Below are 17,108 nucleotides of genomic sequence, written 5' to 3'. Positions count from 1 at the left end.
CAACCAGAGTACGCTGTGGTTATCATAAAATTTCCTTCCCAGTTTTCTAGCACAAATCAATGATGGATGCAATAGATTCCCAACCTTTCTAATACCCTTAACATATACAACTGAAACATCATGTGCACATCATTGTAGGTAGGGTGACTTGTTGCAAAGTGTCTGATGACATATTTAGCAAAATATTTTACACGAGCTTTAGACAAGTATTGTTTAAAAAAAAAAAAGGCATTTTAAATTACACTGTGTATGACAATTTCATTCATGAATTCTAAAATATTTAAAGGCACATAAGTAATAATCCTTTCACAGAAGGAAAGATTTTTAGTTGTATGTATACATACAGAGTGGATCATACACACACCCCCATCACATAAAACAACCTTAATTTTCTAAGTGCTCTTCTAACTGCTAGGAATCACTACCTTCCTTCAAAAAAAAAAAATCTGTTAAAGTTATTTCATGCAGAAAGAGTCAATAGAGTGCATGTCGAATAATAAAAGCATTTCTTGATTTACTTTCCTACCAACACAAACACATTAAAGCTCTCAGCAGAGTGGCTTTACCCAGGACAAGGGAGGTTTAGCACCTTGCCTACTATTATCACCCCCTGGCCAGGTGCACACAGCTCTTTTTTTCTTAGGTCACAGCTACAGCACCTGAATTCCAGACAAAAAACAAGAGGAGAAAGACCATGAACAAGGAAAACCAAAGCAAAAAATGGTATTTTAAAGAATCACAATCTCTTATGCCTTCTGAACTTAAGATCTTATTTGTTCATGTAGTTACTGGGGGCCAGCCCCAAGACAGTTACATTATCACGCACAATAAATAATTTTTTACACAAACACAGGCCGGGCACTGCCAGGTGCTCTGAACAGGGGAAACCTAATGAGAACAGGATAAAAAGAAAACCGAAAGCAGTTTCTCAGACAGGAAGCAATAATGAAGACAAAGTATTCATTTGAAATACATAAGTTTAAAAGAAATTACAGGTTTTACAAGTGAGTATTAAAGCTGCATGGAAAGGCTACTGAACAAAAGATTAATGCATTAAGCAACACCCACACTAAGTGCATGAAGGAAACCTGTATGGCATACACACTTTATATGATCACGACTACGAGCATTCATTTGGGCTCAGAAAAGAAAGTGACAGGGACATGCGGGAGGAGGAGGAAAAAACCCATGTGTTGGGGAGAACAAAGGATTTGAGATGACAAGATACGAAACAAGATATCTGGATTGGCCTTCCCATTTTATTAGCAGAGCAAGTGTTCCTGAAGTGACTGAAAATAGTCAGGAAGAGTTAAGCATATGTACAATACATCTGATACATTCAGTCCTAGCCAGTGGTAACATTTCCGAGCTTACCTAATACACACCTAGAAAAGTACATGAACATTTTTACTATCTCATAAAAAGATTTGACAGTTGGCACAGATGAAAATTGCTATCAAGGTGGCCCAGCAAAGTGGGCCAAGCAATGATAAGTAATCAATCTCACAAATATTTTGCAAATTTTAAGGTTTTTTAAATACAGGATTTTAAATGCAGCATCCTTGATCTTTTGTTTGAATAAACACAACTAAGACACACTGAGAAAAGTAAGAGCAGCAAAAAGGCCAGAAAACAGGAATAATGACCTCAACTACCTCCCAGAAAGTATCACATTCAAGAATGGTATCAAGATAAGATTTCAGTTACTTCATGAAGTTATTTATTAAATGTATCTAATCAGAGAAACCAAAAGACAGAATACAATTTTTGCTTCTAATTGAGCAGCAGTGCACAGAACCTAGTTTAAGAAGTTAGTGGGCCACTCTGTAACAGCAATTTAGATTTAGTACCCAGATAGGAGTGTCAGAAAAAAAAAAAAAATCTGCTACAGTCATATTTAAAAGCAAAGCCAGACTGGAAAAAAGAACAGGAGAAAGAAGGTTCCTAGAAATAAGAATGCATCCTTGTAAAGCTAAGGTCATGCCAAACTGAAGAAAAATAGAAAAAAACAACAAATTTAAAACGTACACCATGACAGATCAAGAGAAAAAGGTCTGGAGAACAACTCAGTGTGGAATCTATTACTGCATTTTATGCCTCTCTTAAGCACACAAGGAGCAGCAAGCTTAGCAGATTATGGGGCCTACAGACAGTTCAAGGGCAATTGAGTATTTGAAAAACAGAAGGCTGCAGTAAAATAGATCTACTAAAACATGGGTTTTTTTTCCCCACCTGCGAACAGCATTGAGAAGCTCCTGTGCAGCAGTCTCAAACACCTTTTAAAAAGAAGCTATGATTTCTTTTAATTGGGTTTAAAACTGTAGTTTCTCTTAGATGTTTATCCAAGTGTTCTGTTGAACTATACACTGCAGCGTGTAGCCTCTCACTTAAAACCGAGAAATGGAAATCTGCAAGTACCATACCAGAGAAATCCGTGATAAGAGAGACCATTAAATCTGATATCTATACAAGGCAAATACATAGAAGGAAAAAACCCCCAATCATAAGTCTGGGGGGGGGGGAAAGAAAGATATAGTGGGTCAGCAGATCTTGTGTAAAAAGCCTTGACATAAGATGTCCCTGAAGGAGTCAAAGGGTTGGAGGACAGGCAGATCCAGCTCATATTTCTATCTCCAAAGGCAGTGAGTAAGGCTTCTCACAGATGTCCTCTAAACAGATGAGAATGTAGGCTGTTACATGGGTAAGAAAGAGGTTAAGAAATAAAAAACAAAGAATAGAAATACACAGCTCACATTCTCCCAGGGGAAAGATTATCAGTTTAGACATGCAGGGATATACAATAAGGCCTATATTATTCAATGCATTTATGCGTGAACAAAAAAAAAGGGGGGGGCCAACATGGAGATGACAAAGTCTATTGATGATTCTATGTTATTCGGGCCAAAAAAACACCTCAGAAGCAATTACTGCAAAAAAAACCCCAAACCCAAACAAAACCTGCAGAAGATTTCATGACTGATTAAGTGATAAACGGCCAGATGAAACACAGTAAATGCAAAACAAGACGACACCTTGTTATTGTACACACAGTGATAAGCTCTGAACTATTACCACTCAGAATGAAAACTTGGAGTTGTAACACACTGTTTTATGAAAAAAACAGCTCAGTGCTAGTAAGACGCTATTATCAGGGCTTTGTAACCTGGGGAGGAAACCAAGGAAAATGACACCAGACATATGAAAAATTTGCAAAATGGAGAAGGTAAACAGAGAGACTATTGAATGTCTTACCAAATCCAAAACCTAAAGGGCATAAACAGCTTAAAAGTATTTGGCCAATGCCAAATATTTATGAGTTTAAAAAGCAACTGGACAAACCAAGAGTAGAAGAAAAAAACCCAGAAAGCACTATCAAATACAAAGATCTCACCACTGAGCAAAGAAGTCTCTAGGCTGCAAGGTGCTAAAGAAGAGCATTCTGAGAAGGGAACAGCTGCTACTGAACACCTTTAACATCTCAGTAAAATATGAATAAAATCAAATAAGGACAGCACTAGCACCACATTCAGAAAAAGCTCCCAGGCTCTAAAAGGCATGCTGTAAATAATAGCATAAAGGATTTTCATGAAAAAGATAACAAGAATCTTGAACCTGAAAAAGTCTGTCACCATTCAGGTTCTCCAATATTAATACTGAGCATCGATAGCAACTTCTGTGATCCTTTACACAGAGTTCACAAACTGTAAAACTCCAGTGTTAGTTCAGGTAGTAGAGAACAAAAAGCTGGATGGCATCCAGAGGAAGAAAAACTGCACTTCGTGTTTTCATTAGCTTTATCCAGTAAGCTCTCTACTTAATTTAAGTGGGTTTTGTACTTATAAGAAGTCACAGGATGTCACGCATTTCCCTCAGCTCCATGTTATTAACTGACAAGAGTAATTTACATGTTTGATGAAGAGTAATATGGAACAACTTTCATCCACAGGTCCTTCCACCAGCTAAATCACTGGGGTGGGAACGGGGAGGGAAGAATGTCGTCTTTGACATTAGATCTTCTCCCACATGTGAACAAACTCTCCATATACCATGAAGTGTACTGATGTCTGAACTGATCTTTGTCACATTGCACAGCACTGTACTTACTTGAAGCTTCAGACATACTCTATTGCTTTAGCAAGAAGGCCTTACTGTAACTGAATCCAAAAGGAAGTACCGTCTGAATTACAAAGAAAATTACTTGCTTTTACTTTGAGAGAATACTAGTATGAATAACGTTATGCCCGCTGCTCAACTCCACCCCTCCCGCTGTGCTCCACAAGGTAAGCTGAACAAACAAATGCGTAGGTGGAGACAGACCTGACACAGAAAAGACAGATATAGGATTAGTTACTGTATTTGAAAAAGGCTCTTCCATGACTTTCATTATGATGAACTTGAAGCTGGATTTTAATCTCTTATGTCTAGCAATATCCACAAAAACACGCCTCTGAAGTGCAACATGTAAAGCTTATCCCATACTTAAGATAATAGAAGTGCCTAAGTACTACTTGCAGACAGGGTTAAACTGTTCTACTATCGTTAAGTTCAGAGTTGTAATTGCACTCTGTCCCACAAATTTCATCAAGGAAACTAGAATTTATATTAAACTGTAGCTATCTGACCCAGCACCAGATTAGCTTGAAAAAGAAACAGCTAGTAACAGCTCAAAAACATGCTGTAATCCTGTCGCAAAGGAAGCTGGGGTGGCGCACAGAAAGGATGCGTATCACCTTATTACCATAAACATCCACAAAGAAAGTCAGCTTGCTGGAAGCCAGTCATTTTTTAACATTCATTTCTCATCCTCAGTTTGCATTTAAGGGCGCCAAAATGTGTTCTCTGTCCCCTGGATTTCAATGCCTTCTGTAGAATAAAGCTGAAATTAACTAAAAGAGAAAAAGCATCATTTGGCTTCTTAAAAACCAAGCATCCAGCTGCTAAAGACAACCCACCTACAAAAACTCTGTATTTGCAGACTTCTTTGAAGCACTGGCATCTTTCAGCTCTGGACAACTGAATGGGATTCTCAAACCACTGTTCTAAGGGAATTCTGTCCCCTACTCCGCAGCTTTCATCAGTCTTGCGCTCTATTCCTCCAATACTTACCTTCGCTAGGGTTACAGTCAGGGAGAGAAGCTGTTACAGCTTCTTATGAAGTCAGTAGAGGTCTTGCTACAGAGTTCAAAAATATGATAGGACTGTATTGTAATCATCTGGTCTACTAAAAGAAAAAAAGCATGACTGAAGCATCAGAAAAAAATAGCCTGTCACCAAAGTGAAGCAGTTAATTTATGTTAGAAGACAGAATTAATTTGCTTTAAGAAGTTCATAAATTAAATACACTAGCTATAGAATATAATTTTCTTGCAGATTCTCAGCAATAGTTCATTTACTAATATAAAGAAAATCTTACAATGTTGAAATCTGAAGATTTTGTAACATTAGGTAGGAAGCAAGCAACAAGAATGCATGCACAAACAAAGTAAATAGTGCACACATATTTGTTCAAGCGATACATAGTCAAGGAAAAAGTAGGGAAACGAAAGCTTAAGGGCATGCCTGCCCAGGGATATCAACCAAAACAGATACAGCAGAACACATTTCGTGCAAAATCTCCCTAGAAGGTATTTCTTCTGGAGTCATGACCTATACAATACCTCCAATCCCTTTTGAAAGCATATGGTGGTAATTTTGATACAGCGTAACACAGGCTTTTTTGCAGGAAAAGTTCCTTCTGTAAGCCCAAGTCTGGTAAGTTTATCAAAATCCAACAAATTCAAAATTTTCAGGGAACAGTGCAGAGCTTTTTATTACAGATTTTGTTTTCACTGTGAAAAGCTTTCTAGAACCTCAGACACGCTTAGGCACACAGACATGCACATTAATGACAAAATAAAAAAAAATCTTTCATTTGCTAGAAGATGCTACGTAAGTGTATCTCCAAAGTGAAAGGTGTCAGATTTCTTTCTTTCAGGAAAAAGAGATTCATCCACAAGCAGATTGACAATTACCAGTGTGCTTTTAGAAAAAGTTGATCTGTACATTTTGTAACAAAAATTAAGGTTCTCATAGCTTTTGTGTGTCACTGGATTGTACTGTTGGGCTTTCAGTGTTCATTGGAGCCAGTTTGAGTCTCTAGAGAAATCCTCCTACTCTCCACGAGCTCCAAAAGTTCAGTGGTATTGTGTGCAGTGCCTACGTAGGAGTAAATTTTCTGGAAAGACTGACATTCCACTTAAAAGCAGGCATTAAGCATCACATCATAAACATGATTTGTACATACAGAATGTGTAAAACAGTTCCTCTGTTTGTGTCTGGAGACACAAACTGGAGAGGGACTCTCCAGGACTGGAAAGGGAGAAGTGTTTTGTACAACAAATGCCACTGTTTTGTTAAATGGTTTTATTAACTTCAGATTATTTTATTAACTTCGCTCATCCATGAGCGTTGAATCCCTTCATCCATTCAGAAGCCTCCTGGATTCTTAACTGCAATGTAAGGGCTTTGTACAATTAAGAGTACATTGCATGTTTTTCTTCTATGCACTTCAACTTCCACGGTGAGAGCTTGAGATGGTCCTACTTCCCCCAAGAACAATTAAAAATATTTATATTAGCATGCATTGCCAGGCATTCCATTTTTAAAGGTCATAACAGGGATGGGAGATAGGGGAATAACATTTGTTTACAGAGGCATTGAAGTCTAGGACTCAACTCTGCTTTCTCTGGGAGCAGCAATGCGTTTGTAGATATGGTAATAGTCTTAGTCACACCACAATTGCAAGTCAAACAGCATTAAGTTGAAAAGGGAACAACTTCTGCACCCCTTCATAAAATGAAGGCAAATTGTCAGGAAAGCAATAAAAAAAAAAAGCATGTAGGTAGAAGACCAAGAGTGATGATATTATAGAGACTATAAAAGTGGAGGGAAAACTATTCTTAAAAGGTATTTCTTTCTAGCATAGCTATTATTGTGCAATGATCATTTAAAGTCATTAAAATAATTCTACACACACCTCTGATGAGACAGCCCTGCTGATTTTTCTATGCAGGCTTCTCCGATTAAATCCTTTATGGATGAGCTGGCATAAATCTAACATGTTCCAAAGTGGAGAGTTAAAAATAAATAAGCTTTTTGTCATTTCTCAGTTGATAATCATCATTATTAACCCTCCCCACAAAAAAAAAAAAAAAAAAAAGAGAAAAATGCAACCTGCAGAAAAGCAATGTGAGAAAGAGTTGAGATCATAAACCTCACCAAGCCCACATATTTTTGTAGGTGAAGACCTGAAGTTATCATAACAACCTGCACAATACTCAATGGAATTTCAGCAATTCTGCAGCAGAGGCTCTTCTACACACAGACACTCTAGCAGTTCATTAGCTTACTGTCAAAATAGAGTGGCCCTTAAAAAAGGCCCACCCCAATTGTTCTGCAAGTCCACAGTGCCTTATGACCTTGCTTAGTAAGCACTTCTGATAATTAACTGACTTTGCAAAGGAATGATTTTATTTCCCAGTTTACTGTTTTTAGTCTCACATTCTAAGTTCTACAATGAAGAGGGCCTTCTGCTGCTGCAAGGGGCCCTCTAACAGCACAACAGTTTCAAGTCTCTCCTTAATTATTGTAGTGTAGCAGGGATTTTTGAAGATGAACATACAGATACTAGGTACTTCCAAATGTTTTCCTCCAAAGGCACTGCAAAATATCTACAGAGATTAGCTGTTCTTGCTGCTGATGAATGCAGATGCGTTATATTAGAGTGTTGGTTCAGATGAGGAATGTATTTTTAACTTTCCAACTGTTCCCATTTAATGCATTTTGAGTGCACAGTGGAATGTGCATATTGGATTCCTTTTGGAGGAAACTAAATTGAAAGATTGTATTCCAAATGGTAGATTAAATTTTTAAATGCGTACAATAGGAACAATTTACAGAGCTACTCCTATTTCATTACATGATTTACTAATGTGAATATAGCTCTTCCCCTTCTATTCTTCAGCTGCTCATGTCTATCCCTCTAACATCCTGGGACCATGCTAGCACAAACATTTTGTTATAATAAAGGAACACAGATTAGGAAATCGATCCACCTGAAAAATAATGGAGGATGATTGAGCTAGGGCACTTCTGTTAATCAGGTTCATTGTGTGAACGCAAAAATTGTTATCAGTAACAATGTCTTTGTTATCAGCCGAAGAAAACATTTATGTATTTCAAATGGTGAAAGAGGCAAAGATGGAGACTCTTTCCTCAAATAAATGGGTGTCCAATCCTACTCCCACTTACAGTAAAAACACCAGCATGTTACTGACAACAGTAGCAGCAGACCTGAAAAAGCCAATTCCCATTGTTCTGTACTGACTATGGCTATGTCCCAAAACTTCATCTGAAAATAGAGTCATTAACTTTTGTTTGCATAGAATCCTTTCTCCCCCACAGCAATGCTTGGCAAATGAGCTTTCCAGGAGCCTGAGTAATTACAGGTAAAGTTTGAAGGGGCATTAATAAACTGACAGAAAAATTGTTAAGTAATTAATACTTCAAGGCATAATCCTCCCCTTCTAACAATCAAAGATTTTTCTGAGATTTCTTCAAGCTTTGTACAAACATTTCGCTTTGCCTCAAGAGTTAGTCTATACAAGCAAACTGCCAGAAAATGAAGACACAGAAGTGCTAAAATAGAGCTTTGAAGCAAAGGTTCTTTGTAACCTTAAGTGGAAGAGGCTAACACTTGGAAAATATTTGTAAATTAGAGAGGTTCCCTATTCATTAGCTATCATTTAGCAATGCATTGGAGACACTGTTGTACATTGTTACAATGTGTTGTAAACTGTTTAGAAGAATTTTTTGTACTATTTATAAATTCTAAGTCATGCAATTTATAAAACAATTCTCTGCCAAGAGATACAAAAAACCCTCATAACCTTCCTAAGTACAAGCAGAACTCTGCACATCTACAAACAAAACATAAGAAATTGATTTCTGTCTGCAAAGCTCTCAGTACAAATACCCTCCCCATATGTTCTCAAGTCTAGAGCAAGAGATTTGTGTGTATTTCCTTAACAGCAAAAACATGGACAAAAAAAAATTAGTTCCTTAGCCAAAGAGATGTTTCTTCAAGCACTGCAACTTAGCTTTGCAATGCTCTCAAAACTTCCCAAACTCTCACCTTTGAATTCCTACCTGATTCCTCCTCTCCAACCTTACTGACTAGCAAATATACATGAATGATGTAAAACACAAATAAAATCTGTTTCATCCACATATAAAAAATTACCACCTTCATACTGCCTCCCAGATTTCTCTATTATCCTACGATGTCCTCTTCCACCTGCTGACTGGCAGACAGTCAATTTTTCAGACAGACACTTTATGTGCTTGAAAGTACTTAAGCATTACAAGAACTGGTAATGCCTCCAGATAACCTGCAGCATAATAAATATTCACCTGGGGTGAGAGTCAGTCCAGTTCAAGTTATGTTATTTTATTCATTATAGCTGACTTGAAGCAGTTACGTGAATCCAGACATCACAGGCAGGTATGCAATCACTACTGTATTGTGAGAAATTTCTCTCAACTCTGCTTTCTTTTCATCTGAATCAAAAGTGAAACATCCACTGGGCCACAGAAAGCTACTTTCTAGCTCAGCAATGCAGACCACTTACCTGTAGCGTGGATTCATGCATCTCTTCCAAAAACATTACATTAATAGCAGCAGTATTCAGACACTCACACGCTAACTAAGCAAACATGTCGAAGGTGCTTTTTTCCTAGCTCTGCTCTGTGTACACATAGAGGAAATGGTTCCACTAGCAAGAATGATGTTTTTAAGCCTATTTGGAGATTCCAGTGTTGGGACCTCCAGAGCTCTCACCTGAGGTATTTCTTTTCCCATTGCTTTAGGGTTGGGGCTGTATCTGAAGGAAGGAGGAGGCATAGAGTGGATGAAATACAGATGCCAAAAAGGGGCATGTAGCAGCTGGACAGAAACTGAGGGGCCTGCGCACCTGGGAGGCATAGAAGTGCCTTAGGAGGTTTGAGTCTTTGATTCAGTAAACTTCACCAGACTTCAGCAGCAAGCAGCCACTGGTCTCCCTTGCTATACACCATGTTCCCCTTGGCAGAAACTACTAAAATAATGGCAGAACTTTCTTGTTTAAGCAACTGGCAACTCTCCTGTAATTTGCTTACATGAATACTGATGACTCAATGGTTTTAAAATTTCAGAAGCTCTAATTAGTACTGTATATGCTTTGCTCACTAATAAACTTCCTGTCCAGGAACATCCATGAAAGAGTTACAATTTCTTGATATTTTTTTAAATTTATTTTTAAACATGAGAGTTGACGTATTGATATTTGTTCCATTCCTATCACATACACAAAACCCAATAACTTATATAGGCAGAAGTTTTCTAGAGAATGCAACGGTTTTGGGTAGAAATAGGAATACCCTCCTTTTCTTTTTTTAAAGCAACAAAGACAATATCTACAAATCACCTCAAGCTCAACAACTGAATAGTTTTTTTCATTAAATCCAGATTTGATTTGCACAATAAATTCTCAAAGCACTATTACGTCCCATTGTGAAATAAATTACACAAGGAACAACAAAAACACTACCTAATGATATATTAGCAGAAGATAGATTGAAAAATTGCTAAGAAAAAACCCTATAGTACAGGAGTTCGATCCAAATTAAGTACCTGTGCAGCTGAGGATGTGTGTGTGCTTAAGTGCTTTACTGAGTCAGAGCCAGGGCATTCATTAATTTGCTGAATTATGCTGCAAGAGATGGATAATGCTGCAGGAGTAGGAGATGGATGTTTCCAGGAAATAAATTACTTAACATTCACATTGATGCTATAGCCTTAAACACAGCGTATAGAGAGTGGAAGAAAAAGCACAGATCAGAAATACAGATACGTTGGCAAGAATATTAGAAGAATCACCAAATGGTTGAGTTTGGAAGGGACCTCTGGAGGTCATCTGCTCCAACCCCCCTGCTCATGCATGGCCACCTACAGCTGGTTGCCCAGGACCGTGTCCAGATGGCTTCCCAGTATCTCTAAGGATGGAGACTCCGTGACCTCTCTGGGCAGCCTGTCCCAGTGCTTGGTCACCCTCACAGTAAAAAAGCTTTTCCTGATGTTCAGCGGGAGCCTCCTGTATTGCAGTTTGTGCACATTGACTCTGGTCCTGTCACTGGGCAGCAGTGGAAACAGCCTGGCTCCATCCTCTTTGCACCCTCTCTTCAGGTATTTGTGTACCTTGGTAAGATCCCCCTGAGCCTTCTCTTCTCCAGGCTGAACAGCCCTGGCTCTCTCAGCCTTTCTTCACAGGAGAGATGTTTCAGCCCCTTCATCATCTTAGTGGCCCTTTGTTGGACTCTCTCCAGGATCCCCATGTCTCTCTTGTACTGGGGAGCCCAGAACTGGACGCAGCACTCCCGGAGTGGCCTCACCAGTGCCGAGTAGAGGGGAAGGATCACCTCCCTCCACCTGCTGGCAACACAGTCCTAATGCAGCCCAGGGTATCAGTAACCTTCCTTTGTGGGAAGAGCACATGGGCATGTGGTAGATAGGCTTGAGGTACAACTGCCTTTCAAGAAAATATTTGAGATGGATGTTGTATATCTCCCCATCTCCAACAGAAATCATAGAAGTAATTTAATTTTAAATAAATCAGCTATTATAAATTTAACTTTGTGGAATTTTGTGCAAGATATTTAAGCCACCAGTAGAGAAGTATTCTACATATTTAATACCTATTGAGACAGCTTTCATACAGCAATGTGCTGGTCTCTTCTGTCCTCTTTTACATCATTCAGAGTTACAGTCCTCATCATAGTGACACATAGTGACTATTCAAAGTAAATGACTTCTTTATCTTCCAAGAAAGAAGTCAGAACAGCCCTTCCCAGAACATCTATTCTAGTGCATATGTCCTTTCATACAACCAGACCACGTCACGCCATGGCTAAAAGAACAGATACTTCACTCTTCCTATCATCAACTTGAACGTTATTTATTGGTAAAGCCTCCAGTGGTTTCAAGGAATACCATCTCTGTCAGTTCAAATATTTTGAAAATTGCTGAAGTGCCAATTTTCTGTTTGAGACATCACTTTTTCCATATTTGTTTCCATATGCACACACATGACTGTGAATTTGTACTTCTCTCCGAAGTCCTACTAAAATTCCCATTTTTAAGTTCTGACGACCAATGCTGCTGTGGGCAGAAGAAAAATTCTCTGCTTCCTTTCTTTTAAATGAGTTTTCAGTTCTAGAAAGTTTAGTATTATGACCAATTACATAAATCTAATAGTAGAAGAAAATACTGGATGAAGAAACATGATCTTATTGAACACCTTTGCTATCTAAATGCACTAAAATCTTGGTTGTTAGAGACTCCAGCATGACACGATGGCAATAGTAGCTCATTCTGCAGCATTAAATACTTCTGTATATTAAGATGGGGATGGAAAGGGCAATGACAATGACTGAGAAGATCTTTGTGGGAAGAGATTTAAAGTAATCAGGAATGAGTCACAACTGAAATGGAGAAATACATCAATGCTCGGAAGTCCTCTTTTACAGGGGCACAAACAAAAGCGTCTGTAATACAAAACTGTATAGGCATCATTAGAAAATACACAGGCCTTTAAAGAGAACTAAGACAAAACTCAGTATGATTTCAAAAGTCCAATATTTATATGGACTAAGAAAATCTCCAAATTAGCTAGAGAAGAATACCTGACAGAATCTCTGTGTAAAACACAGATTGATAGCTTGTATTCATTTTCAGAATCTTGCATGACTGTGGGCACCAACAGAAACCTATGTTTTCCTCCTTCAAATCATATTATAACAAAGCCCAAGATAACTCCACACCATATCCCTAATATTGTTGCTATTCTTTCCCTGTTGAAGCGTACTAAAAAAAACTGGAGAATGAAGAAAGAAAGAAAACTTACCTGTTAGCACTGATCCTAAATCAATAATCATGTAATTAATGATAGAAGTGCCAATATTCCATCATCTCTGAATTCTTTTACAGGTGGGTGAGATGATAAAGTTGGTAATGATACACTGAGGCATGTTAGAAATTCAGGTATCCAAAAAATTCTCCTCCATCTGGAATGTGCTTTTTAATAACAAAGAACCCAGAAGTTTCCAACCATCAATTCTGAATTAGATGCAAACAGTAGATGTGCAAACACAGCCACAGTACTGGCCTGAACTATGTGCAGAGGTCAGCAGCATGCCACCTAAATATTCGCACATTTAATAATTTTAAACTCTTGGATAGGCTTATTATCGTCAATAAGTGACTCATATTTATGAACGTAAGGGCATGCACATAAGCAGTTTCAGAATCAAAAGTCCACTTTTAAAGAAAGTTAAAGAGCAGTAATTTTGCTAGACCTCGAACACAAGACCTTCTTGCGCAAGCATCAGATTACAAACTGAATTTAAAAAGGGAACGCAGCAGCTCAATACAGGTGCCAGATATTTTTCTTTCTACCTTTTGCATGAGAGATTTCTCTCATACCATCCGTTTTCACAATCTTTGACACTCAATGGGTTCACACTCATTCAGGGGGGAAGTATCATTCTGCCTTTTAAAGTGTATCCTGACTCTTAATCCAACTTCTTATCTGCCTGCTAATCTTATCTTAATTTCTGTCATTCTGGCTTCAGATATCAGCTTGTTATTCCCTGAGTCTACATTACAGCAGTATCTCTTCATCCACATTAGAATTCCTATTAAAGCTATAGTTAGCACACAATCTAGCCAACTAAACAAATTAAACCGAAACCTTAATATTATGCTAAATTACATGTAAGTCTTCCTGCCAATTTTTCAGACGAACTTCTTCCCTGTTGCTCTGTACACATAAGAAAAATTGGATGGGAAATCTCGAAAATATGCACAAAGTAAGCTTCAGAAGAGAAGTCTGTTCCACAACAACAGGTTAAAAGAAATTGGAGAAATTTATTTTCCTACTTTACAGTGTCCCTTTAAACAGAGTTTAGAATACATATACACACAATAATCTGCCAATGCTTAACATAAGCCAATTTTGCATAATAATTGCTTTCATACTTACCATTTTTTTCAGCTTTCTCCCTGCTATGGGAGTAGCCAGGAACTGAAGAAGAAAAAGTTGCAGTATCTCCTGAAGATGGCCCAGATTTCTGATTATTCTCACTATGGTCCACAGCAGCAGCATTTAGCTGGGATCTTCCAAGATGCAGCTGGGGGTGAGAAGGACTTGAGGACGGATCAGGATCTGAATTCATTTTAGCTGCAAAAGAAGAGAATAATGATTAATTATCAGATAGTAGGGTTACAACATAAAACCAGAGTAAAAATTTTAAATCTGAATATATTTATATAATTAATTGAACAAAAAGCCTAGAAAAGGGCAAGAAGACTGACAGCAACTTCAAGATGTATTTATACATTCTTCAATAATTCCAAGCATGAGCAGCTATTGTTGAATAAGACTGACCATATATAGCATTGTGCCAGAATAGCAACTGCCTTTTTTCCTAACTAAATAAGAATTGATTTTCAAATGTAGATAAACGCTATAACTAATGAATCAATCCTGTAAATACTGCATATAAACAACTTCTTTGAATCTAATGTTTTTATGGAATCTGACTTTTTATGGAACAGTATTGACATGTCTGTAATGACAGAAAAATTCACTTCATATCAAGCGCCTGGTTCACAGCCACCACCTAATCAGGTGACAGAGAAAGACAAAAATAAGGAGGCAAAAGAGGAGAAGGTGTAGAACTCTGCCACTGGAAATGAAAAGAGGGATACCACCAAAGATGCTGTTTATAAACACTCCCCATTGAAATACACACGATCCAAAATAAGCTGACTTTACTTACTACTAAACTACTATCCAATTTTATAAAAAATAGTATTTGTACAAAAAAACCCACTAAGGCAGGGAGGGAAAGGCCTTACAAGAGAAGGCCTTTTAACTTCCACTGTAAGCCCTCTCCTAACGATGAGGGGATTGCTGTTGTATAGTAAAAAGTTCCTTAAATCAGTAAACTTTTATGAAAGTGCTTACTGAAAGCTTACCTTTTAGGAGACAGAAGTAGCAAGGTGTGCACATACCACCCCTGTGCAACACACAGTAACTCTTGCTGCTTAAGAGCAACTTCCCTCAAGTTAAGCAATTCACAAGGAACACTGTAGACAGCGTCTGGCTACAAACTATATTTTTTAATTTCGTACGCTCAGAATACTGACCTAACGACATCCTTATAAAGATGAAAGCAGAACAGTCAAAATCAAAGATACAAATACCTAACTCAGCCAACAACTACATCTACTTACGGGACACTAAAATCACAACAGGATGCGAAAGGTACCAGCAATATTACCGTCATTAAACGTATTATTTGCAATTTAGACAACTGGCTTGCCAAAATTAAGCTTCCCTAAACCAGAACATGCGTTACTGATACAAGTAAATGCATTTCTGTATTATGTTTCTACATCGTTATAAACAAGCCAACACGGTTCAGTCCAACCTCCAAAGAGTCCTAGGAAAACACAGAGATTAAAATACTTTCCCAGTAAAGCTGCACGAGTATTTTTAACCATTATACGATCGCAAAAGTTACTTTGCACCTGGTTTTGAACTTGACCTTAGCGCCGCGAAGGAGCCGAGCGAGAGCGAGACCGAGAGCGAGACCAGCGCGCGCTCCCGCCCCGCCGGCCGCGGCGAGGATGCGCCGCCGCGCGCGCTCCCGGGGGCCCACCCCTCCGGAGAGGGGACCCGGGCTGCAAAGGCCTCTCCCCCACGGGCGTGCCACCAACACGCCGACACTCACCTCGGCGTCAGGCAGCTAGCAACACAACACTCCCGCCCCGAAAGTCCCTCTGCGCTTGTCCGACAAAGGGCACCGCCAAGTTTCCCTACTGCAGGCTTAGGCATGAGCAGAAGCGGGACTTAGATGTGATTTTAGGGGTTTTTTCTAAAAGTCCGGGAACGGGAGGCAGGGTAAGGCTTGCGGGCAGCCCGGGCTCGCTCGGGAGCCAGCCGCCGCTGCCCCAGGAGCCGGGGACCAGCCCGGGCCCGCGCCGCCCCGGGACGCCCGCCCGGCCGCGCCTCGCAGCCGGCGGTGGCTCCGCAGCTGCCGCTGCCGGGAGCCGAGAGCCGGAGTCTGCTCGGCCGCGCTCCCCGCGGGGCCGGAGGGTGCCCGGGCGGCCGCTGCCGCCCCGGAAGGCCGGGAAGCCCCGGCGCGCAGCCGGAGCACGGCGGGGGGCGGGAGGGAGGCCGGCAGCTCGGGCCGCCCTGCCCGAGGTCCCCGCCCCAGGCGCTCACCGAGCCCGGCAGGGCGAAGTCACCAGCGCGGACTCCCGGCGCCAAGTTTCTTCGCGGCTCCGGAGGCGCCTGGGCGCGAAGTGGGGCCCCGCCGGCAGCCCGCAGCCCTACGGGGCGGCCCCGGCCCGCCCACCGGCGGCAGCCCCCTCCTTCCCCGCCGCGCCGCGCTGTGCTGAGGGGGCAGCGCCGCTGCCACTCACTGCCCGCCGCTCCCCGGGGAGGCCCCCGCCGCTGCCGGGCGGGGCCGGCGGGAGGCGGAGACGGAGGCGGGCCGCGGCGGGCGGGCAGCGGCAGGGGCAGTGGGCGCTGGCGGGGCGGCCGGAGGTAGCGCGTCCTGTGCGGCCTCTGCCCGCGCTGCAGCAGCGGGCGGCTGCCCGCCGGCGGGGGACGAGGCGGGTGTCTTGACGGGGGCGGCCGGGGCAGGCTTGGGCAGCTCAAAATGGCAGCGCGGCGTGTCGGGGGCGGTGCCCGCCCTCAGGAGAGCGTCCGTGGGGCGGCCGCTGGCCGGCCTGGGAGCGGTGGGGCCGGGCCGCGGGCCCCGCCGGGCGGCCGCCCCTGAGGAGGGGAGGCCGCCCCTGAGGAGGGGAGGCCGCCCCTGAGGAGGGGAGGCCGCCCCTGAGGAGGGGAGGCCGCCCCTGAGGAGGGGAGGCCGCCCCGAGCGGTCACCGGGCGTCGGCCCCGCGTTGTCCGAGGTGCGGGTAAAGCGCTTCTCCCCGAGCTGGGCCCCGACTCGTCCCGCTGGGG

At 41.3% G+C, this 17,108-nt stretch overlaps 1 protein-coding gene across 1 annotated transcript in view; it reads right to left on the bottom strand.

Annotated features, from left to right (window-relative positions):
• WFS1 (wolframin ER transmembrane glycoprotein) overlaps window positions 1-16,403 on the bottom strand; it is a 35,725-nt gene extending 19,322 nt beyond the window's left edge. The window contains exons 1-2 of the mRNA XM_075709067.1: window positions 16,365-16,403; window positions 14,115-14,312 (exon numbers count right to left, since the gene is read on the bottom strand). Of these exons, the coding sequence (XP_075565182.1) occupies window positions 14,115-14,307 (193 nt within the window). The 5' untranslated portion in view covers window positions 14,308-14,312; window positions 16,365-16,403. The remainder of the gene's footprint in view (window positions 1-14,114; window positions 14,313-16,364) is intronic.
• Between the last annotated feature and the right edge of the window lie 705 nt (window positions 16,404-17,108).

This window comes from Pelecanus crispus, chromosome 4, assembly GCF_030463565.1.
Source record: "Pelecanus crispus isolate bPelCri1 chromosome 4, bPelCri1.pri, whole genome shotgun sequence".
Classification (NCBI taxonomy): Eukaryota; Metazoa; Chordata; class Aves; order Pelecaniformes; family Pelecanidae; genus Pelecanus; species Pelecanus crispus.
Note: the sequence above shows the minus strand (reverse complement) of the source record. Positions and strands in the feature narration are given on the sequence as shown.